Here is a 16,300-nt window from a genome sequence, read left to right as displayed (position 1 = left end):
TGCAGGCTGGTCAGTAAATTGCGCTGGGAAAATCTTTGGTTTAATTTGTAATGTTTAGAAGTAGCTGAACAATTGAAGCTCTGTACCAGGACTACATGCTAATTTGGTCATGTATTACAGGATCAACAATCGCCATCCAAATGCATTGAGGGTTATGGTTAGACATACCTTTCTTCATCGCTTCTTCTTGCTTCATTTGCTCCTCTTCCTCCTTGTTTCTGTAATAGGCGGCACGTCTCTCTTCCTTGCGCTGCCTTTTGCGCTCCTCCAAGCGAGCTTTTCTTTCCTCATCTAGTCGATCCTGGAACTGTTTGAGCTTCTCCTGAGATTGTAATAATTAGAACAGAATGTAAATTTACACAATTTAGATCACCCCCAAGAGTACATCATGAGCAATCAGATGTTTCCCCCTCTTTGCTTCTGAAAATACAACACAGGCCCAACCATGGTTGAAGAAAAGTAAACTGTAAAACTGTAATGCCACCAATGTATTAGGCTATACATAAAACATTTGTGTATCCAGAATAAAAGCCAGTCCAATGTTTTCAGCCAGAACTGAACCTGCCACAGATAAAAAGCAGTCCAGAGAGCATATAAAACCTGCTATAGAGAAAAAGCTTTGGCGTGGTCCAGAGAGACTTCTAGACCATCACTGGTCAAGAGTGACACTTATATATAAACATTTTTAATTTACATCACTTTATGATATAAGTTTTGGTGAATATATATATATATATATATATATATATTCACCAAAACTTATATCATTTCATAATGTGTGTAATATATACACACATATATATATACACACACACACAAAATCTCTCTATATCTCTCTAAAATATATATTCTATATTTTAGGGATGCACCGATACTTTTTTTTTAGTACTCGCCGATACCAATCGCAACTGTTTTCACTTCAGCTGTCAGCAATGGTACAAAGCATTGAAAAGTTATTTACAAATTAAATTGATTTTTTTTTTAAATTTTGCGCTTTTTCAATGTGAAATGTGTAAATATAAGTTTATATATGTGTAAAAATATTCACTAACAAAGCAAACAAAAAAAAAAAGTTTTCAGTGTTTATTTATGAGGAACATTTGTTCATCCCTTTGATCTGCAGATGAAGAAACAGAAAGATACAAAAAGAAACAATGTTTCTTTTAATTTTAGCATTTCAGCAGCTGAGCAATGTTGTTAATAAACATTGCCGGCTGCTTTTTTTTTTTTTTTTTTGATCAATTACTGGACTTCTTTAACACAGGGGAGATCCACTAACAGCTCAAAGAACCAAGTCTGAAAGTATCAGTTTCAGGTATGGGTGCATTTGCAGGAATACCAATACTTGTGCAAATACTCGGTATCCATACTAGTATTTTGGTGCAACCCTTATATATATATATATATATATATATATATATATATATATATAAAATAAACGGGACACGATCCCCAATGCAATGATTTACTGATTTCTTTCCAAAACATTGCGTCCCGTAATTTTTTAATACTGAATATTGTGAGCCCACCCTGACACTGCTCCAAGAAAACACGTGGGCTGCACTTTTTATTTTTTTCTTTGGTCTTGGATCAGGCCTTGGTTTGGACATATTTTACCTTTAGTGCTAGCAACTGTTTTGTTTTTTTTTCCCCGCAAAGCACCAGCTATCATTTATACTTTTTTCACATATAAAACCTGCTGCTATCAATCTACAAATGAACACAGTGGATTACCTCATACACCGAGACACGGGCTGCCTTGAGTTTTGACACAAAGAGATCTCGGTCTTCCAACATCCTGGACAACCTATTCTTGTGCTCCACTGCCTTCTCCCGCTCCAGCAACAGATTCTTAATCTATGGACAAAAGCTTCAATTAAACAAAGGGATTTAAGATATTAGGACCACCCCCTCCCCCGCCTCCGTGCATCCAGCATCATCAGATGGTCACTTTCTCATTTTTGTCCTGTAGGGCCAAATTTATAGAGAAAGTTCAAAACAAGACGGTAAACTGTTCCCCAAAGACACAGATTAACCAAAGCTAATCTGCCTGATCTTTGAGGGTTAATGTGGCACCGGAATGGAACCGATCATCAATGGCGGTGATGACCGATTACGAACAGTGCACGGTGAGAATCTACTTGAACGCATCTTACTCGTTCCGTTTCCTGTTGCTCCCACAACTCCATGTCGTTGATCCTCTGCTCCTCATAGGCCTTCTTAATGAGAGGAATTTCTTCCAGCCGTTTGGCTCTCTCAAAATGGTCGATCTAAAGAAAGAAGACGGTTTAGAAAGAAGAGTGGTTTAGACAGTTGAATCCACAAATACCGCAAGTAAAGATGCACTCAAACCAAAGAAAGCAAAGATGCACTCCAACCTTCTTTTCTTGGTTCTTCAGGCGCTCCTGTAGTTCTCTCTTCTCCTTCTCTAGCTGCTCCACTTGTTTGGCCATAATAAAGTCTGGATCCAGCTCCTCCAGGTTCTGTAGATTAGCAAAGCAGAAGGGGGCAATACCACGGATATTAGACAACTTGTCAGACTCAAACACAATACAAACCAGACTAAAATGTAATATATCCACCATGTGACCCCAACAATTCCAGACACCCCACCTTTTCTGTGGCCTTGACTTCCATCCCACTCACCTTTATATATACACAAGTCCCTGCCTTGCTATCCCCTTCATCATCTCATCCCTTGCAACCAACGCAACACTTTTCCTTCATTACGCAGCAATTTCCCATCACAAAGATCACACATATTCAATAGAAAACTATGCCTGCTCCACCTTAGGGCACTCCAGGGGCTTCCTCTTACCTCTTGCTCCACCTTAGGGCACTGCATGCAGCTTCGCTCTTACCTCGATATCAATGTCTTTGAAAGCTTTGGCTCCCAGTTCCGTCTTCTTGATCTGCTCAAGTCGCTCACGCACCGTCTTCTTCTTGATCAGCTCGTGTTCCTGCAGGATTCGTTCCTTTTCGCGCTCTTTGGCCTCTAGACGCAGTCTCTCCTCCTCCGCCTTGCGCACTTTCTGCAATTCAGCCTCTTTCAGCTCTAGCTCCTCTTTCTCTCTCTGGATATTTAGATTCTCCAGGCGCTCCTTGCGCTCTTCGATAGTCTGCCGACGGGCCAGGATACGTTGGTGTTCCTTTCTTGAGTTCTTCAGGAAAGCGGTTATGGCCAACTGCTGCTGCTCTTCCTTTTCTTGCTAAATAGAGAAAAGATTGACAGAGTAATGAGTAGACTCCTGTGCATAAGATACCCCCACAAGCCCTCTTACAGTGGAAGAATGACACACTGGGCATCAGTTCCCATCAACAGCACCCTCTCCTATACAGTGGAGGGATGACACACTGAGCATCAGATCCCACCATAAGCCCCCATACAGATAAGGAATGACATACTGGGCTGACTCGGGATGTTGCACTAGCTGTTACCCATAGCAACTAATGCAGTTCCTTGTTTCCTTTTCCCAGAGAAGAAAATATAAGGTCTGAATGGTTGTCAGAGGCCTAGTAAAGTAATAAGGGAATGAGGATTCTGCTTTCAGCATGCCCCATCTGTTTCATGGGATGGACCATCACCCCAATAAAGGGGATCTGTAGCCTAGTTTCAGCATATTTTGTAATGCTTACCGTTTGTCATTTTTTTAAGTGACTCAAATTTGTTTACTACTGTTCCATATTTTACTATATATGTTGTAAAGATGTGTTAATGCCTCCAACGGCAATCTGTACGCCAAGGAAAAAACACAAAATTATCCTGTGCTTATTGATAAGAATGGGTTGATTCACTAAAGGCATATATACCGTGCAAGCTTCATTTTTCAAAGAATACCCAATCACATGCATGGAAAAAAAAAAAAACAAAAAAAAAAAAAAACACAAACAGCATTTTTGCTTGCACACGATTGGATGATAGAAATCATCAGAGCTTTCTCTCAGATCTAAAGCAACTGCACTTGCAGTGCACAGTATATTTGCCTTTAGTAAATCAACCTCCTATATGTTCTAAAGGTGATTTTTTGGCTGTTCAGACCCGAAAAAGGATTACAATAAGGAACAGTAAAAGCACAATCACTGCGCAGCACCACTAAGTCTGGTTGCCATATCTAATGAACCAATATCCCCCGCTTTCCCATGTAAACTTAGGATTACACAAAAAACTAAAAATAAAATAAAGCTAAATTCATAAACAAAAATAAAAAGACAAATGAAGGCTGCAAAAAAGGACTACCTGGTTTATCATGCAGCTTTCAAAGCTTCATAAACCACTACCTTGGACTGTATATGCAGAGCTTTATCACTCCTCTGACTTCAATAGCTACATGATTGCCCCAGCTCAATGTCCTACTACTGAAGGCAGCCAGGCAACTGGCATTTTCAGAAGGCTGTAAGTATAGGCAGCTCCAAAAAAATAAATAAAAAAAACGACAGACCTGACTTTTTAGTGGAGAACTACCAATCAGCAGCTATAATGCCCCGTACACACGGTCGGACATTGATCGGACATTCCAACAACAAAATCCTAGGATTTTTTTCTGACGGATGTTGGCTCAAACTTGTCTTACATACACACGGTCACACAAAGTTGTCGGAGTTGTCATTCTAAACGCGGTGACGTAAAACACGTTCGTCGGGACTATAAACGGGACAGTAGCCAATAGCTTTCATCTCTTTATTTATTCTGAGCATGCGTGGCACTTTGTGCGTCGGATTTGTGTACACACGATCGGAATTTCCGACAACGGATTTTGTTGTCGGAAAATTTTATAGCAAGCTCTCAAACTTTGTGTGTCAGAAAATCTGATGGAAAATGTGTGATGGAGCCTACACACGGTCGGAATTTCCGACAACAAGGTCCTATCACACATTTTCCGTCGGAAAATCCGAATGTGTGTACGGGGCATTAGAATGCAGCCTTTCAAAACCCTATTGTCAGCTGCAGACTTTTATACAATGTGCTCTAAACTGTGAGCTCCCAGACCTAGTTTAAAGTGGCTCACCAGCTTCAGGGACAGTACCAAACCAGAATTAAGGAAACTTGCATGAAACTGGAGCAAGTCCTACCACGAATTAGCCTCCTTCAGCCCACCAGGAATATTGATGCTCAACAAGGAAGTGAGAAAGCCAATACCAGGTCTAGAATATGCACTCACCACGATATGGGCAGGCTTAATGGCAGACACCGCCTTGGATAACACAGTGGACATGGCCGTCAGTTGGTTCCGAATATGTTCAGAGGGCATGTTCTGCAGGTAAGGTCCCACCGGGGCGTCCTCCCGCGCAGAGTAATTTAGGTCTGAGCCAAAGCTCAGCGTACGCGATGAATGATCTATCCGGACCTGTGGAGAGAAACAGTGAATAGAGAGAACATCATGTATGGCAAAGGCCGACAGGGGGGCCGAAGGTCAGTCATGTAGGAAGGGGACTGGCATTGCAACTACAGCCAGTTGCACTGCTAATTAACCTTCACATTCATCTGGCACACCAGAAATAGCGGCACTCAGCTGGGTACACCAAATGCGCCAATGAGATGTGCCTGGAAACCACCACCGCAAACAGAGGACAATATGCTGGAGGCTCACCTGAAGATCACAGTGACGAGCGGCATCAACAATGGCTCTTTCCAGCATAAAGGCATCAACGAAAGGGACCAGTGTGGCAAGGCGTGAGAACTCGATGCTCTGATATATCTGAGCCACCTGTAAATGGAAAGTAAGTCATTAGTTGTGACCCCCAGGAGCGGGTAAAACTAAAGCTAGAGATGCTCCCGGCTGTACAATTTATACAGAAGTGCAGATATCAGTTGGATACAAAACGATAGCTTAATCTTCTTTCCCAATCAAGGTTCTGTGGAACCCTAGATTTCTGCCAGAGCTAGCTAGGGGGTTCTTGAACAATTTGACTCCAAGATGTATAACAACTAACTCCCAATGATCCTTTTAGCTATAAATAAGGAGAACATTCTTCCCAGTGGCCACCAAAGCCAGCAGCACTCTGCCCACTGACTAACAGTCTAATGTACTATTAGCTGTAGATAGTCATTAGCAGGGCTCCCCTTTTAGGCATTATGTGGATTCCTCCATGTGAAAGCGGAACCTCACCCAAAAAGGGAAAGCTCTGCTTTAAAGTGATGAAGGTTTATTTTTTTTTTAAATAACAAGCATGTCATACTCACCTGCTCTGTGCAGTTGGTTTTGCACAGAGTAGCCTGGATCCTCCTCTTCTCGGGTCCCGTGCCAGCGCTCCTGGCACCTCCTTCCTGCAGTGCCCCCAGAGCAAGCAGTTTGCTCTGGGGGCAACCAAGCAGACTCACTCCTGAAACGCTGTCCTGCATCTCCATTCACACACAGAGCCGCAGCTCGCCCCTGACCCCTCTTCTCTCATTGCCAATGGCTCCCGCTGCTGCCTCAGCCAATAAGAAGTGAGAGTCCCTGGAAAATAGAGGCTGCCAGGCACATCGCTGGATCGTGATGGCGCTCAGGTAAGTATTGGGGGGCTGCTGCACAGAGGGGGTTTTTACCTTCATGCATAGAATGCATGAAGGTAAAAAACATTGAGCCGCTAAAACCATATTAACCCCCCTCCCATATTTGGCATGTCTTTTTCTTTTGTTTCTCGAGCAAGGGAAATCTCCTTGACAATCTAAGTGGAGGTTCTCCACCCCCTCCCACCCCACATACTTCTGGGACACGTCACAGGTCCCAGAAGATTGCGGGATCATTCACAACGTGCAGGTGACTGTAAAGGCCAAAAGCAGCATATCCAGCTGCCCAGAGTTAGGACATTGACGGTAGGATCTCGAAAGCTAGTGAGGGCGGCACCAAATCCCTGGACTGTTAGGTGTCCTTTAATGTAAAAAAAAGTCAGCAGCTACAGTATTTGTAGCTGCTGACTTAACTTTTATTTTTTTCCCCCAGATTGAACAAATTGCTTTAAAAGGTTGAGGAAGGCTACACTACCTGCTGCAGCAGACGAAGGATGGTGTTGTTTTGTAGCTGTAGAACGTACTGCTGAAGTTCTGGCTCCTTCTCGGCCTGTTCCCTCACCCAGTCTAGGACCTGTTTATGGATAGAAGTGAACAGTCAGTATATAGAGAAAAACACAGCCAGAAACATAAGACAAACACGTTCAGACGTCTTTACCTTAGTGACGCGGGCACAAAGCTTTAGGGGGTGAAAATCCACTTCCAGCCAGTTGTAAAGCTCCTTCACCTCCGGAACCACATGCTGGAGCGCATTAAACCGGACCTAAGACAAAAAAGCCATCAGACCAATGATCAACATTCTCTCCAAACCTGAGAACAAAATCAACCTGTTTCCAGGTCCATAATTCAAACAGAGGTGCCACTGACACGGCTCTGTACGGACTCTGCTGCCAATCTGAATACAGACTACACATTACCAAGATCCCAAACACTATCCTCAATACAAGTCATTAAAGGATAAGTTCAATTAAAAAAAATAAAATAAATAAATGCACTTTGTTTGCAGGTAAAAAAAAAATGTGCATTAACTTTTTTTTTTTTTTTTTGTAGGAGTCTGGAAAGCATTGCAATCAGCAGTGCCATGTAGGACTCCTAGACTGTCAGTGTAAGCTGTCTGCCCTTACAGGCAGTTTCACAAAGACAGAAGAACTCAAACTCGAATGCTCAACAGCACCATGGTAGTTCATTGAAAACTACAAGCCAACACTTGCAAAGGCCGTTGGTACTTGTAGTTCTTTGTTTCACAGGGATCTGTGAATCAATAATGAGGAGTGTGGGCGGTGACACCAGGTGCGGGGAGAGGATCCCCGGCCTGCTGTCAAAGGGAATGTGGGGGATCGGCTGCAGGAACGGGAAGATGTTTCACCCTAAAAACAGGTGGAACATGTAACATTATCCCGAAGGTGAACTTATCCTTAGGCTGGGTTCACACACATGCGATGCCAGACATCGCATGTGATTAGTACCACATTGCTATGCACATCACAAGCGATGTCTGTGCGATGCAAATTCAGCCACATGATGGCTGAAATCGCATCAAAATGGTGCAGGGCCCTTTTTATGGTCCGCACTGGAATCGGGTTGCACGGGTGTTAACACCAATGCGATCCAAGTCCACAGTTCGCACTGCGTTCTGCAAACCAATTTGGGGTGTCATTAACTTTCTATTGACACCCGCAGCTGTTCCCAGAGAGAGGTGTGAACTGCCCGCGAGTTAGATGTGATGCGGGAAGCGCACAGGAATCGCACTGGTTCCCGCATTGCATGTCGGAACCGAGACCAAAAGTGATACTAAAGCATTCCTTGCATTAAGGTAAAAAAATGTTTTCCATTTCGCTACCCTCCCCTATCCCTGTATGAAAAGGAAGAGAGGGGAGAATAGATCCAGCGTTTTGCACAGCTGCATCTCTTCTCCCTTCTTTCTTCACACAGCACTTGAGCAGCAGCCAATCAAAATGCAGTGAGGAAGTGTGGGGCTATTTACGGCTGTGTAAATCTATGGAACATGGCTCCATAAACACAGCTCAGGACAATGTGTGCCTCCATAGCAAGCAGCTTGCTATGGGGATACACAAAGAAGAAGAGGAGCCAGGATCTCTGCCGGGGGACCCGAGAAGAGTAGTATCGGGGGCTGCTCTGTGCAATACCACTGCAAAGAGCAGGTGAGTATAACATGTTTGTTATTTTACCTAAAAATAAATTCGACTTTAGTAACACTTTAAATATCTAAAATGGAGCTTTCCAGAATAAGCTGATACTGCAGCCTGCAAAACGCGCATCTAATTGCAAACAAGATGAAAGCAAACCCTCTCTATGGGCCCTCAAGCAGCTCACCATGTCATTAATAAGGCCAACTCGAGTGGGTGGTGATGTCAGCCCCAGCAAAGTGGCCAAGCGTCTCTGCTTCTCCACAATAATGCCATCCATGTCCAGAAGGCGGGCAATATCAGTGCGCTCCGGGGTTATGGGAATGGAAAGCGTGGCCAGTAGGACTCTGGTGGACATCCTAAAAGACAGAACAGAAGAGGTAAGTTGCAGCACTGAATGAAGATGTTGGAATAGGAGTAGAAGAGGACTAATGAGAACATGGTAGCATAAAGGGAGGAGAAGAAAAAGCTCAAAAAGATGGAAGAACAGAAAGACGATAGAACAAAAAAAAAAAAATATGGTAAAACCCAGAGGGACCAGAGAAGAGAAAGATTGGCACAGGAAATGTACAGCCACTTTTCATGATTGAAGTGTTATTACCGCCCTAAAACATGTTTTATATTCTGTTAGCCTCACTTTCTTGCTTTGACATACACTGTGTGCACAATTAGGCGAGTATTTTGACCAAATTATCATTTTTATGCATATTGGCCAAGCTGTATAAACTTGAATGCTTATTGGATTTAAAGGGGTTGTAAAGGTAAAAATGTTTTCACCTTAATGCATTCTATGCATTAAGGTGAAAAAACTTTTGACAGTACCGCCGCCCCCAGCCCCCCCGTTTTACTTACCTGACGCCTCGAATCTTCGCTGCTCGTCCTCGTCAGCTTCATTGCAGCTCAGCCTGGTCGCTGATTGGCTGCAGTGGATGGATTGAAAGCAGCGCAGCCATTGGCTCGCGCTGCTGTCAATCACATCCGATGACGCTGCGCGACGGGGGGCGGGGCCGAGTGATACAGCGAGCGGCTATAGCCGCCGGCTGTATCACGGGAGCGCGCCCGCAAGCACTCACCACCGTGCGAGGGAGCTCGCATGAAGGTGGTAAATGCTTGCGGGGAGGAGCTGAAACAGCCGCCGAGTAACCCCAGAAGAGCAGGTTCGGGGCCACTCTGTGCAGAACGAGCTGCACAGTGAAGGTAAGTATAACATGTTTGTTATTTAAAAAAAAAATAAATAACTTTACAACCCCTTTAAGCATATCATGTGATGTGTATTTGTGTAATGCGGGAGGGTGTGGCCCAAGTATACCAACACCCTATATCAGTGATGGTGAACCTTGGCACCCCAGATGTTTTGGAACAACATTTGCCATGGTGCTCATGTACACTGCAGAGTGCATGAGCATCATGGGACATGTAGTTCCAAAACATCTGGGGTGCCAAGGTTCGCCATCACTGCCCTATATCAAGGTGTGCATAATGAGTAGGTGGCTTCTTTTCCTCAGGCAAAATGGGCAAAAAAAAAAAAAAAAAAAAAGAATTAACTGACTCTGAAAAGTCAAAAATTGCAAAGTTTTTCAGAGGGATGCAGATCTTAAAATTGCTAAGATATTGGGGCATGATCACAGTAAAGTACCAAACTTTTTGACGCAAATAGTCTACAGAGTCGCAAAAAACATGCTGAGGAAAAAAAAAAAATTAACTGCTAAAGATTTGAGAAGTATCAAAGCGTGAAGCTTTCAAGAATCCATTATGCTCCAGTGCAGTCATATTCCAGAACTGTAATCTACCTGGAGTGCCCAGAAGTACAAGGTGTTCAGAGACATGGCCAAGGTTAAAAAGGCTGGAACCCGACCACCACTGAACAAGATAAATTGAAACGTCAAGACTGGGCGCCCAAGAAATATCGGAAAACCTTTTTTTTTAAAGGTTTTATAGACTGATGAGATGACAGACTCTTGATGGACCAGATGGACGGACCGGTGGCTGGATCAGTAGAGGGCAAAGAAATCCACTTTCACTCAGATGCCACCAAGGTGGAGGTGGGGTACTGGAATTAAAGATGAGCTAGTTGGACCTTTTCGGGTTGAAGATCGACTCTAAATCAACTCCCAAAGCTACTACCAGTTTTTAATAGACACTTTCTTCAAGCTGTGGTACAGGAAAAAAAGTCTGCATCTTTCAAGAAGACCATGATATTTATGCATGATAATGCTCCATTGCATGCATTGACGTACCCCACTGTAGTTGTTCAATAATGAAATTAATCCTCAAAAATACAACTTGCCTAATAATTGTGCACACAGTGTATGCTCGGCCACTTTTCTTCCTAGGTGAATCCATACTGCAGAAGATCTATTTAAAAAAAAAAAATGCTGACTGCACTACTTTGCAGTGTCTCCCTGGAGCCCAGTGTAGCCACCAGTACACGCGAGTACTCCTAATGCCGCGTACACACGACCGGACTTGCCAACGGGCTAAACTCCGTCCGCATTTCCGACGGAAAGATTTAGAACATGTTCTATAGCCGAGTCCTTCGGAAATGCCGACAGAAAAAATCCGATGGGGCATACACACGGTCGGAATGTCCGAACGAAAGCTCCCATCGGTCTTTTTCTGTCGGGAAGTCCGGCCGTGTGTACACAACAAAACGGGGACTAGAGCTGAACAGCGCCTCTACATGTCCACTGTCTGTACATCATATCCCTGTCCACAGACTGCTCAACAGCCACTCAAAGGATAGGAGCAATTGCCTAGCAATCCAGGAGGGAGAACTTGGCGATTACTGTAGTGTGATTGTGCCTGCCTGTAGACCACGTCATATACCTGCCTTTCGTCTGCCAACTAGTCAATACATAGACATAAATGGTTGACGGAGTCCAGATGGCAGCCAGAGTCCCAGATCTCATGGCAGTACATGTTCGAAGGTGACTGACAGCGGCAAGCACCACAGAAGCTGCGCTGCTAATTTCCTTCCAGTTTAATATGGCACATGAGAAATATCCAAACTCCCACAGAGAGAGAGGAAGACAATGACATGTGCGAGACATCATAGCATGACTTCACCTACCTCTGATTCTCCTCCTGAGTCAGATTCTTCCTCATCTCTCTGGACAGATGGTAAAGGCGATGTAGGGTGGAGGCATGAAACAAGGCATTCCCTGACTTCCAGAACACGGTGGAGACCTTGTTGTAGTAATTTGCCATAAGCTGGGGCTTCGGTGGCTTCTTAGACAAGGCGAACAGACCATGAATGTCCTCAACGGCTTTAAAGGCTTCCTTCAAAGAGAAAAAAAAAAAAAACATTCAAATAAGGAGACTGGCATGAGCAGCATCAAGGTTTGAAGGTCATAGGGAAACCCCAAACACACCTGCCAGAGCTCCATGCTGATGGCGCTGTCCAGCTGGACCAGCCGGGTTTCCAGGTGCATGGACTGACTTTCTGGATTGTTCAGATTGATGGCGGTGCTCTGATTGTGATGCCGCTGAATCTGACCCAAATGCATCCTCAAATTGTCACACAGCTTCCTAAACTCAGCCTTCCTGGTGTACAGCAGGCAGAACTTGAAGGCTGCAAACAAAAAGAACGGTCAGGTCATAATAGAATGCCACCAGAACATCGGATACAGGACAAGGACCTCCAGAGAATGTCTCACCTTGCTGGGCGATGTCATGGTACAGACGCTCCACCTTGGAGTTGTTTCGTAGAAGATCCAGACATTGTCTGTACGATTCCCAGAGAAACTTCACCCATGGTGTAAGAAGCAGCCGGTCAGTCCTGTCCTGAGTGTCTTCCCCACTCACAGCGCTCAGGAGGACACTGCAAACAAAGAAGATGTGAGTTCACCTTACAGAGCAAATCAGGAGATGATCCAGTCACCAACTTCACCTTCCTGCCATACCTCTCCGGAGTCTGAATATTATCCAGATCCTCAATATCCAAAACCATCTGCTGGGAGGACTCCTTAGCAGCCTCAGTTCTTTCCTCTGCCAACTTCAGGTAGGCCCGGACCACATCTTCCAGAGATTTGATGTTAACCTATCCGACAACAAGACAACATTTATAGCTCTGATAAACACTGCAGTGCTGTACAGAGAACTCTGAGCCAGTCACATAAGTTTTTGCACCAGAGCAGCTTACATTTTAAATGCCCCCACCACAGTCACACACAGTCCACTCGTGTCTGGCAGGACAGCTACGGGTTGTTCCCTCCCAGGCCAATGATTGGCTGGTGCCCTCACCTGCTGGCAGATGTTCTTGTACTGGTAGAGGCCCTCCTTGGCCAGGTGGCTCTTGCGGAGGTCCACACACAGCTCCAGGTACTTCAGCATAATTGGCTCGTGGATCTTCTGCCATGTTCGGTGCTTCTTGCTCTTTATCACGTCGTACAAAACGTCCAATGCTGGTTGCTTCTTCCCAACTTCCAAGAACTCTGTGGAGACACGCCAAGAATCAGAGCCCATGAGACACCAATCCCTCTCATGTGTACTCCCTGTACGCCCCCCACCCTCCATCTACTACATCCATTATCACTTCCATGTGTCCCCTGTACCCCACATGTCCCTCTACCCTATCCACTGCCCCCAGGTGTCCCCTGTACCCCATGGATGTTTCCTTTACTACCCCCCGTGTGTCCACTGCACCCCAACTCACTGCCCCCCATCCTTGTCCCCTGTAGTCCATCTACTGCCCCCACAGGTGTCCCCTGTACCCCATCTATTGTCGCTCAACGTTTTCTCTATATTGCTTTATCATCCTACATGTGTACTCTGTATCCCCATATACTGCCCCCATTAATCCCTGTACGACACCCATCTGCCCCCCACCCCCGTGTCATCTGTCTCTTATCTATTGTCACCTGTACCCCATCTCCTGTCCTCCTTCCCATGTGTCTCCTGTACCCTAGCTACTGACCCCACCTTCCATGTGTTCCCTGTATTCCATATACTGCCCCCATGGATGTTCCCTATACTACACTCATGTGTCCCCCATACCCTACCCACTGCCCCCAATATTTCTCCCGTTCCTTATCCACTGTCCCACCACTCCCTCCAGCTGACACCCCCCCCCCCCCCATCTACTCTCTCCCTAAGTTTTAACTGTACTGCATCCATTATCTTGCCCCATGTGTACATCGTACACCCATCTATAGTCCCCATGTACTCCATTTACTGTTCCCCCATGTGGTCCCTGCACCCACAGCCCCCCCCCCCCCAATTTGTCTTTATCACCTGTACCCCATCTACTGTCCCTCTTCCCATGTGTCTACTGTTACCCGTGTCCACGATACCCCATTGCATCCCCGTTTTGTCAGCCGCGCCCCACCCCCCCGTCTGATCTGCCATCTACTGCCCAACCCCCCCGAATGTGTCTCCTGTACACTATCCTGTACAGTCTCCCCTCCTCCATGTGTCCCCAGTACCCCATTTACTGACAACCCCCCCCCCTGTCCTCTGTATTCCATCTACTGCCCCCCTGTAGTACACCTATTGTTCCCTGTACCCCATATTTCTCCTCTTATCCACTGTCCCACAAGGTATCCCCTGTACTCCATCTACTGTCCCCCCCCCCCCAATGTACCCTCTGTACCCCTTCTATTGTCTCACAATGTTTTCGCTGTACTGCGTCTATTATCTTCCACCCTTGAGTACTCTGTATCCCTATCTGTAGTCTCCATGTGTCCCTGTCCCCTATTGAGGTCTTATACTGTCTGTCCCCCATCTACTGCCGCCCCCCCCCCCCCATATGCCCTGCCACCTGTACCCCATCTACTGCTCCCCTGTATGTCGTACTGCCCCCCCCCCCAAATGTCCCTGTCACCTGTACCCCATCTACTGCCTTCCCCCCAATATGTCCCTACTGTCACCTGTACCCCATCGACTGCCCCTCCCCCATATGTACCTAGTGTCACCTATACCCAATCGATTGCCTCCCCCCCATATGTCCCTACTGTCACCTGTACCCCATCTACTGCTCCCCATAGGTCCCTACTGTCACCTGTACTCAATCTACTACCCCCCCCATAGGTCCCTGTCACCTGAACCCCATTTACTGCACTCCCCCATTTGTCCCGCCACCTGTACCTCATCTACTGCCCCCCCATATATCCTTGTCATCAGTACCCTCTCTACTGCCCCCCCCCCATATTTGTCCTGGTCACCTGTACCCCATCTACTACCCCCCATATGGCCTCACTGTCACCTATCGACTGCCCCCCATACGTCCCTACTGTCACCTGTACCCTATCTACTGCCCCCCATATGTAAAATATTGAAATAAAGGATTTGGCGCTATACATGTTGAAAAAAAACTTTACACAAAGCATAATTATACAATGCATCAAACCTAAATGTGCACACCAATGAAATAAATTGTCATACTAGCAAGCAAAAAGTCCATAAGTGATAAATCCCAGCACCAAATTGAATGTTGAGTGCTCAGTATGAAGATGGCCACTCACCAGGGATGTTTGACCCCTTTTGACAGGACGGTCAAAAAAATGCTTTTGGAACACCAGATTGGTTCCGCTAAAAGCATAAATCCACTCCAATGGCCACTCACGATGGAACTAGGATGTAAAACACCAACATCAAATCAAAGTGCTCTGAGATAAAACTTCTAGTTCTTCCACCGCGAGTGCTCAGTATGAAGATGGCCACTCACCAGAGATAATAGCAGGTACACTCATTATTGCTGCTGTTTTATTTTACTTTATTAAAAATTACTACACTATGAGACTTTTATCCGTGTCTCCTGTAGAGTCATTTTTTACATCTTAGTTCCATCGCGAGTGGCCATTGGAGTGGATTTATGCCTTTAGCGGAATCAATCTGGTGTTCCAAAAGCTGTTTTTGAGCGTCCTGTAAAGAGGGGTCAAACATCTCTGGTGGTGAGTGGCCATCTTCATACTGAGCACTCGAGGTGGAAGAACTAGAAGTTTTATCTCAGAGCTTTTCAATTTGGTGCTGGGATTTATCACTTTTGGACTTTTTGCTATTATGACTATTTATTTCATTAGTGTGCACATTAAGGTTTGATGCATTGTATAATTATTCTTTGTGCAAAGTTTTCTTTTGAACATGTATAGCGCCAAATCTTTTATTTCAATATTTTACAGTTTAGCAATTTGTTCACTATTAAAGGGGCAGCTGTTTGTTATATGTTCTCATCCCCACAGGGCACCATTATTGATACATATTTTTCATGTCCCCCATGGTCATCTGTACCCCCATATGTCCCTATTGTCACCTGTACCCCAAATGCCCCCCCCCATATGTCCCTATTGTCACCTGTACCCCATCTACTGCCCCCCATATGTCCCTATTGTCATCTGTACCCCATCTACTGCCCCCATATGTCCCTATTGTCACCTGTGCCCCATCTACTGCCCCCCATATGCCCCTATTGTCACCTGTACACCATCTACTACACCCCCATATGTCCCTGTGACCTGTATCCCATCTGTTATCCCTCGCCAATCTATTAGCTGTTTTCTCTATACTGCATCCACTATTATCCCCGGTGTGTACTCTGCACCCCTCCCCCCTTTGTCGCCCTACACTCAGTCCCCCCTTTGTAACCCTACACTCAGTCCCCCCTATGTCACCCTACACTCAGTCCCCCCTATGTCCCCTGTGCTCCTCTCTACTGCCCCCCCCATAT

The 16,300-nt window shown here is 45.4% G+C and overlaps 1 protein-coding gene and 2 non-coding genes across 3 annotated transcripts in view; all 3 read right to left on the bottom strand.

Annotated features, from left to right (window-relative positions):
• EIF3A (eukaryotic translation initiation factor 3 subunit A) overlaps window positions 1–16,300 on the bottom strand; it is a 35,821-nt gene that overhangs the window by 16,023 nt on the left and 3,498 nt on the right. Inside the window, exons 2-16 of the mRNA XM_073595783.1 lie at window positions 12,880–13,070; window positions 12,540–12,676; window positions 12,294–12,457; window positions 12,009–12,208; window positions 11,708–11,916; window positions 8,825–8,996; window positions 7,149–7,253; window positions 6,966–7,064; window positions 5,589–5,705; window positions 5,160–5,345; window positions 2,862–3,209; window positions 2,379–2,483; window positions 2,157–2,270; window positions 1,735–1,857; window positions 169–322 (exon numbers count right to left, since the gene is read on the bottom strand). Of these exons, the coding sequence (XP_073451884.1) occupies window positions 169–322; window positions 1,735–1,857; window positions 2,157–2,270; window positions 2,379–2,483; window positions 2,862–3,209; window positions 5,160–5,345; window positions 5,589–5,705; window positions 6,966–7,064; window positions 7,149–7,253; window positions 8,825–8,996; window positions 11,708–11,916; window positions 12,009–12,208; window positions 12,294–12,457; window positions 12,540–12,676; window positions 12,880–13,070 (2,424 nt within the window). The remainder of the gene's footprint in view (window positions 1–168; window positions 323–1,734; window positions 1,858–2,156; window positions 2,271–2,378; window positions 2,484–2,861; window positions 3,210–5,159; window positions 5,346–5,588; window positions 5,706–6,965; window positions 7,065–7,148; window positions 7,254–8,824; window positions 8,997–11,707; window positions 11,917–12,008; window positions 12,209–12,293; window positions 12,458–12,539; window positions 12,677–12,879; window positions 13,071–16,300) is intronic.
• Window positions 2,010–2,128, bottom strand: LOC141107000 (small nucleolar RNA SNORA54). Its single transcript, XR_012235767.1, has one exon. It is a non-coding gene; the product is annotated as a small nucleolar RNA SNORA54 (small nucleolar RNA).
• Window positions 5,416–5,544, bottom strand: LOC141106999 (small nucleolar RNA SNORA19). The gene has a single exon (XR_012235766.1). It is a non-coding gene; the product is annotated as a small nucleolar RNA SNORA19 (small nucleolar RNA).

This window comes from Aquarana catesbeiana, linkage group LG08 (assembly GCF_042186555.1).
Source record: "Aquarana catesbeiana isolate 2022-GZ linkage group LG08, ASM4218655v1, whole genome shotgun sequence".
In the NCBI taxonomy this organism is placed as follows: domain Eukaryota; kingdom Metazoa; phylum Chordata; class Amphibia; order Anura; family Ranidae; genus Aquarana; species Aquarana catesbeiana.
Note: the sequence above shows the minus strand (reverse complement) of the source record. Positions and strands in the feature narration are given on the sequence as shown.